Source organism: Hypomesus transpacificus, chromosome 4, assembly GCF_021917145.1.
Source record: "Hypomesus transpacificus isolate Combined female chromosome 4, fHypTra1, whole genome shotgun sequence".
Lineage (NCBI taxonomy): Eukaryota > Metazoa > Chordata > Actinopteri > Osmeriformes > Osmeridae > Hypomesus > Hypomesus transpacificus.
The window spans coordinates 284,842-302,896 of NC_061063.1; the positions used below are offsets into that span (position 1 = coordinate 284,842).

Here is an 18,055-nt window from a genome sequence, read left to right on the forward strand (position 1 = left end):
TAGTTTTATCTTCGGCCACAACAACAACTTTTGTTTATAATTAAACTCATAGCATAAAATGTTTTTAACTCCACAGTGCCATGACAAGTGATTTCATGTATTTCCATATATAATCAGAAATAATCAGAAACTGACAAGATCAATGTTTCTTGTTTACACACATTGAGTACGGTTATGTTGTTCGATGTTGTGTGTGTGTGTAGGGGGGGGGGGGGGGGGGGGGGGGGGGTAACGGATAGCGCACCAAAGATGCATTTCACCCTTGTCCAGTTGAAACCCACAAAATGTGATTGGAAATGTCCCTGTTACTGACAATGCAAGCTGGTGTCTTAGAGATGGATGCTCTTCCCCGGCCCTCCAGCCTCCCCTCCAGCCGCCCCCCCAGACTGCCCCCTCTCCCAGCCCTGCCGTATGCGACTGAGGCTGCGCTCCACACAGGGGCTGATGAGCAGCAGCTTGAGCACCAGCACCACGGTGGGCAGCACTAGACACAGCATGTAGCCTGGAGGGGTCCACCACTTGTAGGTGGAGAAACGCAGGAACTTGTCCTAGCCATACAGGTAGGCGTGGGTGGTGCAGAGCAGCAAGGTGAGGTGGCCCAACTTGGACTGCAGGGGAGGAGACAGAAGTGTGTTTCACAAATAACTCCCACAGGTATACAGTGCCCTCCAAAAGTATTGGAACAGTGAGGCGAATTCCTTTATTTTTGCTGTAGACTGAAAACATTTGGGCTTGACATCAAATAATGAACGTGAGACCAGAGATCAACGTTTCAGCTTTTATTTCCAGGTATTTACATCAGGATCTGATGCACAACTAAGAAAATATCACATTTTGTTTGAATCCACCCATTTGTCATGTGAGCAAAAGTATTGGAACAGATATACTTAAAACATATTTAAGTGAATAAGACTTAATATTTAGTTGCAAATCCTTTGCTTTCAATAACTGCAGCAAGTCTGTGACCCATTGACGTCACCAAACTTTTGCATTCTTCCTTTTTGATGCTTTCCCAGGCTTTCACTGCAGCCTCTTTCAGTTGTTGTTTGTTTTGTGGGGTTCCTCCCTTCAGTCTCCTCTTAAGCAGGTAAAATGCATGCTCTATAGGGTTTAAGTCTGGAGATTGACTTGGCCAGTCTAATACCTTCCATTTCTTGCCCCTGATGAACTCCTTTGTTGTTTTGGCAGTGTGTTTTGGGTCGTTATCTTGCTGCATGATGAAGGCTCTGCCAATCAGTTTGGTTGCATCTTTCCTTAAATTGGCAGACAAAATGTTTCTGTAGACTTCCGAGTTCATTTTGCTGCTGCCATCATGTGTTACATCCTCAATGAAGATTAATGAGCCCGTCCCAGAAGAAGCCATGCAAGCCCAAGCCATGACATTACCTCCACCGTGTTTCACAGATGAGCTTGTGTGTTTGGGATCATGAGCAGTTCCTTTCTTTCTCCAAACTTTAGCCTTTCCATCACTTTGGTAAATGTTAATCTTTGTCTCATCAGTCCATAAAACTTTGTCCCAGAATTTTTGAGGTTCATCTCTGTACTTTTTGGCAAATTCCAGCCTGGCCTTCCTATTCTTCTTGCTAATGAGTGGTTTGCATCTTCTGGTGTAGCCAGGGCCGTACGCAGGCCCCAAAAAATACTGAGGTCATGAGTCAGAACTTCTAGGCGGGTTCGGGGGCATGCTCCCCCGGATTTTTTTTAAATTACATTATTTAAATATGGCCATTTTCTCTTATTGAGTATTAAGGAGCAAAAACATCATCATTATGACATTTGAATATGGGGCGGTGTGGAGCTTTTGAAAGTTTGAGGTAAACATGGGGCATTCTGAGGCTTTTTGAAGGACCTTTATGGGACTCATGAAGTAAGGGCAAGTTACCACAATTTTTTTTAAATTATTATTATATGGCAACGACGGTACGAGCGTTTTGATTGGATAACGGGTAGTCACCCCAGCGTGTTGCCCTCCTCGCCGGTCAATACGGATCCGTATTGCCCTCTGACGTCAGCTTCAAAATGAGCGATATCGACGAGTCAGCTGCTGAGTTTTACTATCCAGATGATGCTGAAAAGCTTTGTCATCGAAAGTGAGGATGAAGACCAGACTCTTTGAATCACTTGTGTCGTTATTTTGTGATGAAATTAAAGCCATTTTAGCAGAACCATGTTGTCCGCTTTCTATCAAAAGTAATGAGTTGCTTGGCAACACATGAAACACACCGTGAGAAGACTTAAGAGCTAGCTACAATTAGCCTAAAGGTACCATTTATTTTCGTTTACAAAATGAAAAGAATCTAAAATTGCCATATAATAAACTACTTACTAACCTCGACCGTTCGGTCATGCCGGGAAATATCAAACTGAGGCTGGAACGTATCGACCGAGCGATAGCGAGTCAGTTTGATATTTCCCAATTGCCACTGAATTTCATTTTCAATCAATCACATCAATGACATATCATATCAATCGCAAAATGAATGTTGATTCAACCGGTGGAAATTGATTGACAACCGGTACAGTACAGTACTGACGGAGTTAACCAAACTTTGATTTGATGTTTCCTTATCTGAGTAGTACGCTGCTGCAATACAATATTTCCACATGAAAATGAATCTTTCTTCTCACAGTCATCTGCCACTTAAACTTCTCTTAACCTACATGTTTAGTTTGCTGCGCTCCTCTTCCAGTGACTGTAACTAACATAGGCTATTCACTAACAGTAGCGGTATGTCTATGGCGGAAACATCAGCGTCCGACTTGTGTTTGGTGGTTACCATAACGACAGTACGTTTTGTTGATGACGCGCAGCACATATGTCCAAACTCTTGAGCTACTCGGCTCTTCAAGTATAAAATCACGTTACGGTTTGTGGGAGACCAAGATCATCGTCCTGCAGTCAGTTTCACGTGTACTTTATTTTGAGTTTATATACCACGATTTAAGCAAAAAAAAAAAACAGAAATACGAAAAAAAATACCGAGGACACGACCTCGGTGTCCTCAATGGTAGTTACGGCCCTGGGTGTAGCCCTTGTACTTTTGTTCATGAAGTCTTCTGCGAACAGTAGATAGTGATACCTTCACTCCTGCCATCTGGAGGTTGTTGCTGATCTCACTAACAGTTGTTTTAGGGTCTTTCTTTACAGCTCTTACAATGTTTCTGTCATCAACTGCTGATGTTTTCCTTGGTCTACCTGTTCGACGTCTGTTACTTAGTACACCAGTAGTTTTCTTCTTCTTCAGGACATTCCAAATGGTTGTACTGGCTATGGCCAATGTTTCTGCAATGGCTCTGATTGATTTTCCATCTTCTCTAAGACTCACAATTGCTTGTTTTTCACCCAAAGACAGCGCTCTGGTTTTCATGTTGTTTTCACCTCTGAATACAGTCTGCATAGACAAAACCTATCTTACCCAATCTGAACCTGAGTGTAGACATTCAGTGGTATTTATTGATTGAATAATGTATGTAATAGGACACACCTGGGCAACAAAACACACCTGTCAGTCACATGTTCCAATACTTTTGCTCACGTGACAAATGGGTGGGTTCGAACAAAAAGGTGATATTTTCTAATTTGTGCATCAGATCCTGATGTAAATACCTGGAAATAAAAGCTGAAACGTTGATCTCTGGTTTCACATTCATCGTTTGATGTCAAGCCCAAATGTTTTCAGTCTACAGCAAAAATAAAGGAATTGGCCTCACTGTTCCAATACTTTTGGAGGGCACTGTATGTCACGAACACACAGACAAACACACATGCACGCATGCATGCACATACACTCGCACCGCACCCATGCACACACTCATGCACACACAGACAGAAATACCCACATGCACACACCTCTCCCGCCCGTCTTATTACTGTAAATACTTTTTTCTTTACATAGTTGAATTGCACAACACAATTTTTGGAGCAGTATATTTGCTTTCACTGTGGTCTATATGGTGAGTATTGGAAGACTTGAATGTCACTTTCAATTATACATTAAGCAATGTATAATATCAACAGTTGGTAGTGCAACTGTAGATGACTGATAACAGAGAATAACAGTGTATTGCAAGGAACAGGCTGGGCGCACACACACACACAGCCCCCAACATGCACGCGCACCTACACACATGAACACACACGCACACACTGTACACACATACCCACACAGACCTGCACAAAAGTGAATTCCCTCCAGCTGAGAGTGGCGCCCACCGATGGTAGAGAGGTGAGACCCAGCAGGATGTAGAGAGAGAACCCCAGGACTCCCAGCATGTAGAAGGAGTCCGTGGCCCAGGCCTCCGTGTTGTCAAAGTCAAAAGGAGTGCTCTTGTTGTTGTTCTTCATCTGACAGAGAGATCCAGAATGAGGGAGAGAGAAAGAGAGGGAGGGAGAGAGATTGAAAGAGACAGAGAGAAAGAGAGAGAGAGAGGGGAATAAAGATTGAGAGAGACAGAGAGAAAGATAGAGAGAGCGGAAGAAAGATTGAGAGACACAGAGTGAGATAGGTTGAGACAGACAAATACAGAGAAAGATTGAGATGGACAGATGAAAGATGGATGGACAGATAGATAGACCTTTAAGCAGCAGACCTCCTACCAGTTGAACACGATTTGCACCATTGCCTACTGTACCTCGTTGACCACCCGGGAGATGAGGGTGTGTCTGACCGAGTAGCGAATGGGGATGATCAGAGTGTAGATGACATGTAGGCAGGCAAAGCCCAACGCCAGCAGACCCAGCTGCTTCCTGCACAGCATCCAGCGGTCCAGCCAATCAGGGAATCGACTGAAAACACATCACAGTCTGTCTCACCCAGTGGCTCTCAATCCTGGTCCTTGTGCCCCCCTGCCCTGCATGTTGTAGATGTTCCCCTGCTCCAACACACCTGATTCTGCTGAGCTTGATAATGACCCACTCATTTGAATCAGGTGTGTTGGAGCAGTGAAACATCTGAAACATGTGGCAGGGGGGCACGAGGACTGGGATTTAGAGTCACAGTTCTAACCAATACCGTGTCTGAAAAGAGCCCCTCCCCTCCGGCCTACAGCCTATCAGTGCTGAGCATCCAGCAGGTGACTGACCTGTACTTGGTCCCTCTGTAGAGCTGCAGGATCCCTGCCAGAACACCAGGCAGGTAACACAAAGACAGCATGATCAGAGACACGATGGGGAACACCTTCTCGGACACACACACACACACACGGATTAGATCACCGAGCTGGAAAACAGCCATCTAAATCAGACTGTAGCTGTGTGCTACCTTGTTGGCCAGGGAGACCACGATCCTGAAGGAGACGTCTTTGCCCTGGGTGGCGTATGTGTAGATGACGTCTCTGACGAGCAGGTAGAAGAAGAAGGAGGCTGTGAGGCCGACAGCCAGGCGCAGGGGGAGCCTCCACTGAGGGAACAGCTGCAGGGGGATGTCTTCCAGCTCCCGGGCTGAGGAGAGGCAGCCCCGGTCCAGGGAGCTGAGGCCCAGCCTGGTGGCGAGCTCCACCACGCCCTGCTTGGCCACCGCACTGTCCCCACACACTAACACCTGAAGAAACACACACAGACACACACAGAGACACAGGGCATCAGCTATGCAATTGGTGTATACTTCTGGAACACACACACATGCACACGCCCACCCACAAACACACACACACAGACACTGGGTGTCAGCTATACAATTGATGCATGCCTCTGGAAGACACACACGCAAGCACACCTGCACACATACACACACATACACACACAGTCACTGGGCATCAGTTATACATCGGGCATCTACAATTGATGCATCCTTCTGGAACACATACACCCACACATACAAAACTGAAAAAGGCATTAAAAAGGTATTTTTGATCTTATTTTTAAATGTATTTTTAACATTTGCACAATTTGAAGAAATGAAATCACTTCAATTCTGGAAAAGTGAATTGACCACAATGTGGCTGTTTCAGAACCTGCTAACATACAAACAGACCAGGCATCTTTACCCACACACCAAACTCTAGAGAAACTGCAGATTGTGAAAAAAGATCTTTACACTACCTGTTTCTGTAAATCTATTGTGTTGTTCTTTCTGGGTATAAATGTGTCTGAGCTTGTGTGTGTGTGTGTGTACGGTTCGATTTCAATAGTTCAATACAGTTTTGGCAGATCTTTCAGGCAGAGGAATAGCACAAGTTTTCCCCAGGTGTGTGTAAGTGGACTAGTCAGGCAGCCATGTCCTACTCTATTACAGTGGCAGACACAGCAGAGGATGAAGGGACAGACAAGACCACTATCTGAATGTGACGCGAGCACAACCCCACCGTGGATCGAATCAAATTGCCGGCCAGGGAGTAACACACACGTGTGCGCACACACACACGTACACGTAAACACACAAACAACAGCCCTCTACAGTAGTGAGTGATCACGTGTGTGTGCTTGTGTGTGCGTATGTTTAAGTGTGTGACTGTGTTTTTGTGTATCTGTGATCAGTGTGTGTGTGTGTGTGTGTCTATGATGAGTGTATGTGTGTGTGATGAGAATGTAAGGGTGTGAATGTTTGAAAAGAATGCGAGGCAGAATCAGGTTTGCTCTCAGGAGGGTTGAATGTGTTTGTGTTTCTGTTCTGGAACTGAGGCTGAAATGTTGGTCTCATCTCTGCAACACATAGTTTGTGTGAGTATGTGTATACTACTACTTACGTGTGCCTTGGGGTGTGCATGTGGTGTCAGTGTGTGCACATGCCTGTTTGCCTACAACGTGTGTGTGTGTGTAGTTAGTATTCATGCTATCCTTGCTTCATCATACATTGCGGCACTTGAAATGTAAAACAGAACGGTTCCGTAGGTCCTTCTTCTCCTCCGCCATCAGACTGTGAACCAACATGTGCAATAATGTGTACACGGTCATTAATCACTGTAAACTGCATTACTAGTAAACACAGTTTTTAAGTGTATATTTTTGTACATAGGTGTATGTTTTTGTACGTCCTTTGCACTGTTTTATATTTATATTTTCGGATTTCTTCATCATTTTAATATTCTTTTCCTATTTAAATCGACTGTTGTAGGGACATTTCACCGGTGCAGGATCAATGAAGTCAATCAATCAATCATTGTCAGGGGAACACAAACAAAACAATCTGCAGTGATCCACACAGCATCAACCAGACAGGATAATCACAAGTACTCTATTCTTAGTGAACCAACCCTGACAGGTTTAGACTGTATCCATATATTTTCCCTCTCGCTATTTCTCCCTCGCCCACCCCTCATATGGCCCCCTTCCTTGCCCGCTCTCTCCTTCTTTCAGAACTCCTTAACCCTGCTCTCTCTCTCTGTCTTTCTCTCTCTCTTCTCTCAGCCCCTTCCTCTCCTACACCCCCACCTGTTTCCCTTCCAGTGGTCCATTCAGCAGAGACCAGGAAGACAGGGTGTTGAAGCCTTTGACCACAGACGCTCCAGGGACCAGTCTGGTGAGAAACGTCAACACACACACACCAACACACACACACACCAACACACACACACCCACGTACACAAAAATACACACACTTAGAAAAGCACACACGAACACATACATTTCCACAAACACAAACACACATAACCTCTTAGAAATGAGTCAAGACAGAGTCAAAGTACATTGTATATTACTTTTGTGTGTATTCCTCACCTCTGCAGGTACTCTGCGTTGGCCTCGAGGTATTGGTCTTTCTTCTGGTTGTTACTGATGTCCACCAACACCTGCCATCCAATCAGGACATCCATCATCAGATAACTCAATCACAAACAGCTGATGTTCTCCAATGAGATGATCAAAGACGATACATATTCATGAGGAGGACATGAGGCTATGGAGAGCTGACCTTCCCCTTGAGCTGTGCTCCTAGCGACTCCAGGAAGTCATAGTGTTCTCTGTGGACAGCTATGAAGACCAGCTGGGCTGACTGGGCAGCTGCTGCATGAACCTTGACCTGGAAATGTACAGTAACACATGTTCAAGTTCACCCAAGTTCATGCATCATTAACATGATAACATGTACAAAAACCAGCAAGCAAACATGCATGTAAACAAACAGACAGACAGGCAAAGACAGGCAGTCAGACAGAGAGGCCAACAGATCAACAGTCAGACCAACAGCCAGACAGCCAGACAGCCAGACATATGGACTGACAGACAGACAGATGGACCAACAGGCAGACAGTCAGACAGACAGCCAGCCAGACAGACAGATAGACCAACAGGCAGACAGTCAGACAGAGAGACAGTCAGACAGACCGACAGTCAGACAGACAGGCCAACAGGCCAACAGATCAACAGTCAGACCGACAGCCAGACAGCCAACTAGCCAGACAGACAGACATATAGACAGACAGACAGATAGACCAACAGGCAGTCAGTCAGACAGACAGGTACCTGTGCTCCCTGGGGCAGAGGGCCACAGCTGTGGGGTCTCCTGCTACCAAACACCACCCTGTAACCCGCCTGGAGCAGACGTTGGCCCAGAGAACGGCCCAGGTCGCCCGTCCCAAAGATGCACACTAGCTCACACTTAGGGGGGCCCGGGGGGCCCTGCGGAGACAGGGACACACACTCGGTCTTCTCCTCCATGTGCATGCTGGCAAGTGAGCTGAGGGTTAGTGAGAGGGCTGGGTGGATGTCTGTCCGGAGCCAAACCCTGTTCCATCCAGTCACACCATGTGATCCTTGACCTTGTCCTTTCGAGACATTCTTCCACAAGATAAAACTCATCAACAATGTGTCGGCAGCGTTGATTACACATCCTCATCTTTTATCACGTGTGCATGTGTGTGTGTGTGTGTGTGTGTGTGTAAATAGGAATGAGAGAGAAAGAGAAAAGGACAAACGCATCAAATCATGATTGATTTGAAAATGATGATTATCTGTACTCATTGATCTTTGCAGCTATTGAGGCAAATTACACTGACAGCTAATCATTTTAGACCAACGGTATTGATTGATCTTATCACAAGAGCCAGAGTCCATTCGAATGTGATGGTAAAATATGATGTCATTCAGCAAATCAAAGTTCAGAAATCAGAGTTCTCATAGTCAAATCAAATCAAATCAAATGTATTTGTACAGCCCTTTTTACACGCAAGCATGTCACAAAGGGCTTCACATGCGCCCATAGAACTGCCCCTCAACCCACCTAAACCCTCAAGGAAGACAAGGAAAAACTCCCAGAAAAACTCCCAACAGGAGAAAAAATTGAAGAAACCTTGGGAGGAGCAATTCAGAGAGGGATCCCCTCCTCCAGAGACGGTTGGTGAGAGAGAGGAGCAGAACACAGGCTAAACATAGTCATACAGTGTCGATGGGTTTTGAAACACCAAAATCCATTGTTCAACTTTATAGATATGGGACAGGACTGGGACACTTGCTGTTAGCCGTCATGGAGACTGCTTTCCGGTTGACGACCAGGTCCAGCGTTGCCAGACCAACGACCAGGCAGGTGCTGACAGCTCAAACCCCCCACACCACAAGTGATGTGTGTGTGTGTGGGGGGGGACGGGACAAGAAGAAGAAGACATATAAAACTGCTTCCTGTATGTACTGTAGATTACCGCTGTCTACGTGTGTGTGGGGGCATAATGAGTGTGTCTTTGCATGTGTGACAGTTTGACTGTGTCTTGCCTTCACAATGGCATGTGGATTAGGACACAGAACTACTGCGGTTGGGAGTCAAGATCACTTCCTCCTAATCTGGCATCTACTGTCCAGAGCCAACGACCAAACAGCGTGTTCAACTGTCATTGAGGACGGGATGTCAAATGTAGGGGTCACTTCAAATGGACGAACATTGGTTTCTTTTGTAGATGTTGGGTTCCACAGAGACGAATGAGGCTTTAAACATACAGCTGGTCTCGCTAGCACAGTTTACCTAATGTGGCGGTGATAACACAGAGAGTCCATAACTTAGGCTTTAATGTGTGCCCTGGGGATATCACAATCGTAACCTTTAAGATGGCTATTCGGGTAGAGAGGAAGCCTGAAAGCAAATTCACCCAAATGAATCATTTCATTGGTGCCTTCAAGGTATCTATCTCTCTCTTCATAGGAAGACATCTGCTGCAGCAGATACTTACTTTAAGGACATGGTGTTTGTTTAATTTTGTCCTCAAAGGACTTATCACCTCAGGTAACCTCAAATGCTAATCACATAAACATCCTTTCCACATACACAAACACACACACACACATGCAAGAAAGAAATATTCTATAGAAATCTCCTACAGAAGTCTGCAGATGGTACCAGCGTTCCTGTAGAACATCCTGAGATCCGGTCAGTGTCCAGGGGCACTGCAGCACTTGGACTGCATAGTGATCCAGGAACATCTTGTGGCATTTCACGCACATGTTTAAGTACACGTTGGAGTCACATGTCATTTAGATGTGTGGTTAATGTCAGAGGGTAACTCCAGATTAGAGATGAGGTGACTGTTATGCACATCAGCTTCTTCATATCCCAAAATAAGCTTTCTGACTTCAGTACTTAGAACAGGGCCGCTCCTAGGCATAGGTGACATAGGCAGCAGCCTAGGGCGGCATCAAGAGGGCGGTGGCAAATTCCGAAGTTCATCCATTAATTAACTGCCCCGCACCACCAGCAGAGGGTGCCAATATCACATATCCGTGTTGCGGTTGGGGGGCGGCACCCCGATTTGTGGCCCGGGGGGGGGGGGCGCTGTTCATACATCTCGCCTAGGGCGCCGAATGTGCAAGGACCGGCACTGACGTAGAAAGTATTAATAAACTTTTTTTTTTGCTGATCTATACGTTAAGAACAACCTCAGATCACAGGTCCAATTGGAGGGGTTTGAGAGATGGCAATGGTTTCCTTTGAAGAATAAAGATGTCAGTTAAAAACAGAATTTCCCATAAGAATTCCCATAAATATTGCAGAAAAGGAGAGTTTACCTTGTACTATCATGATACCATGGGATTGTGTTCACACGGTAAGGACCGCCTGAAAATCACTCAGAGCCAAAATCACTCATGTTCAATCTGAACATCATTAGAGTTAATTCATTAAAGACAATAGTTTAATGTGCAGTGATACAAAGTGATGCTCTACTCTGGGAGTAGCAGAATACTGTAGTATTCTATGCAGAAACTTGACATCTCATCCCATACCTTAGAAGGAAGTATTGTATGGAAACCACCGTAATATTGGGACTCTAAGCCACGCCTTTGTTCCCATTTTTTGACCCTGCGGCTCATAGTCCAGTGCGGCTTATATATGTACACATCATTCAATTTAGCTGCTGCGGCTTATATTCAGGTGCGCCTTATAGTCCGAAAATTACAGATCATATTGATTATGATGAATATCACTATTATGATGCAATATTGCAACATTGCAACTATGCAATGATTATCATCCTCATCATCGTCATGGTTTTCAGTGAGAGACAGAGGGTGTGTACAGTATGTGATATTTGATGTTTCATGTGACCTCATCTTCTGACCAGTGTTCCATGTCACTGTCTCTTCCCCCTCAGCACCTGCAGTAGGTCCCAGCTGTAGCAGTGCAGTCACTGTGCAGTCTGACTGAGGGAGGTTTTTGTATGGCTCTGTATCACTGTGTGAACACCCAGACACTGGTGATGTGTAAACTCTGACAGTAGTAATCTCCTGCATCTTCAGCCAGGACTCCACTGATGGTCAGAGTGAAGTCACTCCCAGATCCACTACCACTGAATCTAGATGGAGTCCCAGACTGAAGTGTTGTAGCGTAGTAAATGAGGAGTTTAGGAGCTTCTCCTGGTCTCTGGAGGTACCAGGCTAGATAAATACTACCGTACACAGGACTGCTAACTCTACATCCTATAGAGACTGTATCTCCTGCAGGAACAGCTGTCACTGCAGGAGTCTGAGTCACAGTGTACTGCCCTCTGGATTCTGGGTGTGAAGAGAGAAGATGAAAGAAGAGACAAATATTAAGGATACATCTGGATATGTCAAAACATACACATTGCTGTGGTTAACGAGTCTTTAACATTAGAGGTAATACTGAAGTTGATCTTTTATGACAGAACTCTCTTACCCTGTATGTAGACAGCTAGAGTCCAGATGAAGATGGTGATCAGAGTCATGGTTGTTGTGGGTTCTGTTGTAATGAAGGACAGCTCTCAGTCATGAGGTGTTAAACTCACAGGACTATAAACACTCCCAGACCACTGAAGCATGTGCTGCCTATGCAAAGTGTCCTCTCTGTTCGACACTTTCTTGGACCCACAGAGAAACTGGAGTTGAAGAAATGTGTGAAATGAGGCTTGATGCTGTGTCTTAATGATCACGGTCTCTGTGTCTCTCTAGTGGTCAGTGTCAGTATCTCAGTCTGTGAGTGGGTTAACATGGAGTCCGAAGGAAAGAACAATGTAACTCAGACTCCTGCAGTGAAAGGTGTTCTCCTTTAAATCCTTTACATCTATATCTCAGCTCCTCCCTATATGATACCACATGCCAAGAATGAATGTGGAACAAATATAGGTGCTTTTTAGATTTAACTATTGACAGTGACATGGACACTCTAGCAAAGCATCCTGTTAGTCTACATGTTAACACAGGGCCGGCCCAAGCCTTTATCGGACCTTAAGCAAAATTGATTTAGGGGGCCCTCTGCGTCGCTTATCGTTGCCGATTAAAAAAGAATTATAGATACATTTTTACATAATACATTAAACTGTCATTTCATTTGCTCTTGGGGGCGCTCTGATAGCCACAGGGGCCCTAAGCAGCCGCTTAGTTCGCTTATGCCTTGGGCCGGCCTTGTGTTAACCATCAGCAGCATACAGAATGGCTGAGCACAGAACAGTTTCTAGTAAAGAAGTTTTAAAGAAAACTTGAAAACGGGCAGACTGAAAAAATCGTATTCTGTACAAAATGGATGAGACAGTCTTTGTCAGTACTCACTAATATCTTTAAGTAAGTCATTTGAAAAGAATATCCTGTACATGTAGTCATTTAGCAGACGCTTTTACCCAGAGCGACTTACAGTAAGTACAGGGACATTACCCCCGAGGCAAGTAGGGTGCCTTGCCCAAGGACACACCATTATTTGGCATGCCGGGAATCGACCTGGCAACCTTCTGATGTAATAGCCCGATTCCCTAACCGCTCAACCATCTGACCCCCAGCTGCCCATGTGGCTTGTTAATTGATACACTGATAGTAATTTTTTTAATTTAGGCTCCTGTTGTACCAAGGCCAAGTCATGTTGCAGATGCTAATTAGTTCTTAAAAAATTCCTCAAGTCTTCCAGCTTGATACAGTGAGGAGACAGTAGAGACTCACAGTACAGGATGAGTTAAGATGTTGACGTGTGTGGAACCCCACTGAGACTGAGCTCCCATGGTGCCTTCATCACCAGACACACCACCTCCACCCAGCACCCAATATGAAATTACAGATCATATTGATTATGATGACTATCACTATTATAATGCAATATTGCAACATTGAAACTATGCAATGATCATCATCCTCATCATCATGATGGTTTTCAGGGAGAGACAGAGGGTGTGTACAGTTTGTGATATTTGATGTGTCATGTGACCTCATCTACTGACCAGTGTTCCATGTCACTGTCTCTTCCCCTTCAGCACCTGCGGTAGGTCCCAGCTGTAGCAGTGCAGTCACTGTGCAGTCTGACTGAGGGAGGTTTTTGTATGGCTCTGTATCACTGTGTGAACACATAGACACTGGTGATGTGTAAACTCTGACAGTAGTAATCTCCTGCATCTTCAGCTAGGACTCCACTGATGGTCAGAGTGAAGTCACTCCCAGATCCACTACCACTGAATCGAGGTGGAGTCCCAGACTGAAGTGTTGTAGCCAAGTAAATGAGGAGTTTAGGAGCTTCTCCTGGTCTCTGGAGGTACCAGGCTAGATAATTACTACTGTAGACAGGACTGCTAACTCTACATCCTATAGAGACTGTATGTCCTGCAAGAACAGCTTTCACTGAAGGAGTCTGAGTCAAAGTGTACTGCCCTCTGGACTCTGGGTGTGAAGAGAGAAGATGAAAGAAGAGACAAATATTAAGGATATATCTGCATATGTCAAAACATACACATTGCAGTGGTTAACAAGTGGTTAACATTAGAGGTAATACTGAAGAGGATCATGTATGACAGAACTCCCTTACCCTGTATGTAGACAGCTAGAGTCCAGATGAAGATGGTGATCAGAGTCATGGTTGTTGTGGGTTCTGTTGTCATGAAGGACAGCTCTCAGTCCTGAGGTGTTAAACTCACAGGACTATAAACACTCCCAGACCACTGAAGCATGTGCTGCCTATGCAAAGTGTCCTCTCTGTTCAGACACACTTTCTTGGACCCACAAAGAAACTGTCGTTGAACAGATGTGTGAACTGAGGTTTGATGCTTTGTCTCAAAGATCACAGTTTCTGTGTCCCTCTAGTGGTCAGTGTCAGTATCTCAGTCTGTGAGTGGACTTAAAGTGATGCCGCACGGAATACATGTGACTTACTGAGATATATTTATTATCAGTGACCTGTTGTTCAGTAAAGCCAACAGTGATGATATTCACACAAAAAGCAACGGTCTTGTTGTGCTCTAGCATAGTTTCTAGATTCTCTGCAGTGTAAAGGCAAAGTTGTGTCATCTATGTCCGAAACCTGTTTGAATTTGGATTCATTTGTGTTACAGTAATGTCAAAATGTTCATCTTTTGGATGTTAAGGAGGCTGCATGCAGCAGTCTTATTTACTGCACAGTAGCAGCTGTGTCGTGCCACCATCTCTTTTCGGGGGCTCTGTTAACAGAAGCACATGCTATTTAGGTAACTTCACTCAGTTTTTTCCTGGGAATCCTGAACCGAGTGAACACTGATGTTCTTCTTTGCTCAGCTTGTGAGCTACGTTTTGTGCGCAGATCTCGAGGCCCATCACCCCTTTGCTAACGAGCTAACAGAGACACGCAGGTTAATTGGTGATGGACGGAGAGCTGATGAAAGAATCAATGCAGAGTCACGGCGCCAAGCATAAAAACAGAGAGATGTTCGAAAGGGAAGAAAGGGAGAGACAGATGAAAGGGCAAGAGTTAAAGACAAAGGGAGCATGAGACAGAGAGAGAGGAGGAAAGGAGAGAAGGACAGCTGAGGCAAAGACAGACTGGGAGACAAAAGGAGAGACGAAAGCCTGTGGACACGGACAGGGAGGACCTGCAAAGACAACTTGAAAGAAAGAATGACAGACGGAGAGATCTGGAAAGACTACGAGCACAGGAGCTCCAGGAGGAGGAGAAAAGAAGTTAACAAATAGAAAGAGAGAAAGAGAGGATGCAAGACAGAACGAGGATCTAAGAGGGAACTTGAAAGACAGACAAATATAGACATTGATGCCAAATGGGATGGAGGGTGCAAGAGAAAAAGAAGCACCGACAAGGGAAGTTGATACACCTGAAGTGGATTACAGACAGAGATGGAAAGTTTGCAAGAACAGGAGCGACAAGAGAAGGAGAGGGAGAGAGCAAAAGGAATATAGAGAGAAGACAAAAAGACCAAAAGAGCACCTTCAGAGGGTGATTGAAAGACTTGAAAGAGAACTGAGGTGGGAACTTGAATAAAGGGAGGGACAGAAAGAAAGCAGAAGCAGGAGAGACAGCAGACGGATGAGGCAGAGAGAACGGGAGAGTGAGGAAGAGAGACATCAAGAAGGCCTGGAGAAGGAATCTGAAAGACTTCAAGAAAACCAGAGAGACATTAAAAGACTGCAGGAACATGAAGTGGACCAATCCAGACAAACAGAGTCCCTGAGTCCCTGCAGAGAGAACTTGGTCTTGTACAGCGCTCAGAGGCTGCTGGACAGAGGCTTGTTGAGCAAGTGATGGATGATCCAAAGCATGCAGACGAAATGGACAGATCAGAGCAGGAGAGAGTCATGGAGGAGAGACAGGGAGGAAATACAAATGGGAGACAGAAGGAGGAAATACAAATGGAGGAGAGAAGGCAAAGAGAAGAGACCAGGGATGGAGGTGAGATGGAGACAAGAAGGAGCTTGAGAACAAGGCAACCAAAGAGACAGAACAACCCAAGAAGAAAGGAGGAAAGGAGAAAGAGAGGGAGGAGGAGAAGGAGGAGAGAGTAAGAGAGATGGAGAAAACCCAGGTAGCCAAGTTGTATGACATGAAAGTGAAAGCTGCAGACAACTATTGTCTCCAAAAAGCATTCAATTCACAAATAGATTTATTTCAAGAACGGGAGAGAATTGTGAGAGAGGATAAGAAAATGAAACAGTAGAAGAAGAGAAAGGAGGAGGAAGACAGACAACAGCAGGCTTGTGAACAACCATCATCTGCAAGGACAGAGAAGGAGAGGCAGGAGAATGTGAGACTGGCAGTCAGGAGGAGAACAGAGAGAAGAGCCAGGAGAGACCTGGAGCTGGAGAGACAGCAGAACATTCTAGAGGAGCAGAGACCACAAGGACAGGAGGAGGATGGAGAAACAAGACACAAGTCACAGAGGAAGGTTGATGACGGCAGTGATGATGTTCTCTTAAGTCCTGTTATAAACACAACAGTCACTGATCAACACTGAGTCTGAATGAGTCATTGTGTCAATAGGGACTCCTTTGAGAACAGCTAAATAATGATTATTGGTGGACAGAATTAACATAAACACATGTACATGTTTTAAGGAGTGCTTTGACCTGAGAGTGGGTTAGTTAAGATATGAGCATCACTGATATATTCATCTCAGTGTAACAAAGGCCAGTCAGTGTTCCATGTCACTGTCTCTTCCCCCTCAGCACCTGCAGTAGGTCTCAGCTGTAGCAGTGCAGTCACTGTGCAGTCTGACTGAGGGAGGTTTTTGTACGGCTCTGTATCACTGTGTGAACACACAGCTACTAGGACAGTGTAAACTCTGACAGTAGTAATCTCCTGCATCTTCAGTCAGGACTCCACTGATGGTCAGAGTGAAGTCACTCCCAGATCCACTACCACTAAATCTAGGAGGAATCCCAGACTGAAGTGTTGTAGCGTAGTAAATGAGGAGTTTAGGAGCTTCTCCTGGTCTCTGGAGGTACCAAGCTAGATAATTACTACTGTACACAGGACTGCTAACTCTACATCCTATAGAAACTATATGTCCTGCAAGAACAGCTTTCACTGCAGGAGTCTGAGTCACAGTGTACTGCCCTCTGGACTCTGGGTGTGAAGAGAGAAGATGAAAGAAGAGACGCAAATGTTAATGATACATCTGGATATGAAAAAACATACACATTGCAGTGGTTAACAAGTGGTTAAATTAGAGGGAATACTGAAGTTGATCTTTTATGACAGAACTCTCTTACCCTGTATGTAGACAGCTAGAGTCCAGATGAAGATGGTGATCAGAGTCATGGTTGTTGTGGGTTCTGTTGTCATGAAGGACAGCTCTCAGTCATGAGGTGTTAAACTCACAGGACTATAAACACTCCCAGACCACTGAAGCATGTGCTGCCTATGCAAAGTGTCCTCTCTGTTCAGACACACTTTCTTGGAGCCACAAAGAAACTGTAGTGTGAAGAGATGTGTGAACTGAGGCTTGATGCTGTGTCTCAATGATCACAGTCTCTGTGTCTCTCTAGTGGTCAGTGTTGGTATCTCAGTCTGTGAGTGGACTCAATGTGATGCCGCTGACTTTGCAGACCTCTCTTCAAACACACCTTGAATACATGTGATCTACTGAGATATACTCATTATCAGTGTCCTGTTGTTCAGTAAATACAACAGTGATGATATTCACACAAAAAACAATAGTCTTTTTGTGCCCTAGCGTCCGAAAGCTGTTTGAATTTGGATCCATTTGTGTTAATGTCAGAATGTTCATCTTTTGGATGTTAAGGAGGCTGCATGCAGCAGTCTTATTTAGTGCACAGTAGCAGCTGTGTCGTGCCACCCTCTGTTTTCGGGGGCTCTGTTACAGTAACAGAAGCACATGCTATCTAGGTCAATTCACTCATAGTTTTTTCCTGGGAATCCTGAACCGAGTGAACACTGATGTTCTATTATGCTCAGCTTGTGAGCTACGTTTTGTGCGCAGG

General features: G+C 45.0%; 1 pseudogene and 1 gene segment (V, D, J or C); both read right to left on the reverse strand.

Annotated features, from left to right (window-relative positions):
• Positions 1-329: 329 nt before the first annotated feature.
• LOC124467387 lies at positions 330-8,599 on the reverse strand (annotated as a pseudogene).
• A 2,986-nt stretch (positions 8,600-11,585) lies between these two features.
• Positions 11,586-12,127, reverse strand: LOC124467187. The segment is given in 2 exon segments: positions 11,586-11,908; positions 12,054-12,127. Coding segments are annotated over 2 exon segments (372 nt in total).
• Between the last annotated feature and the right edge of the window lie 5,928 nt (positions 12,128-18,055).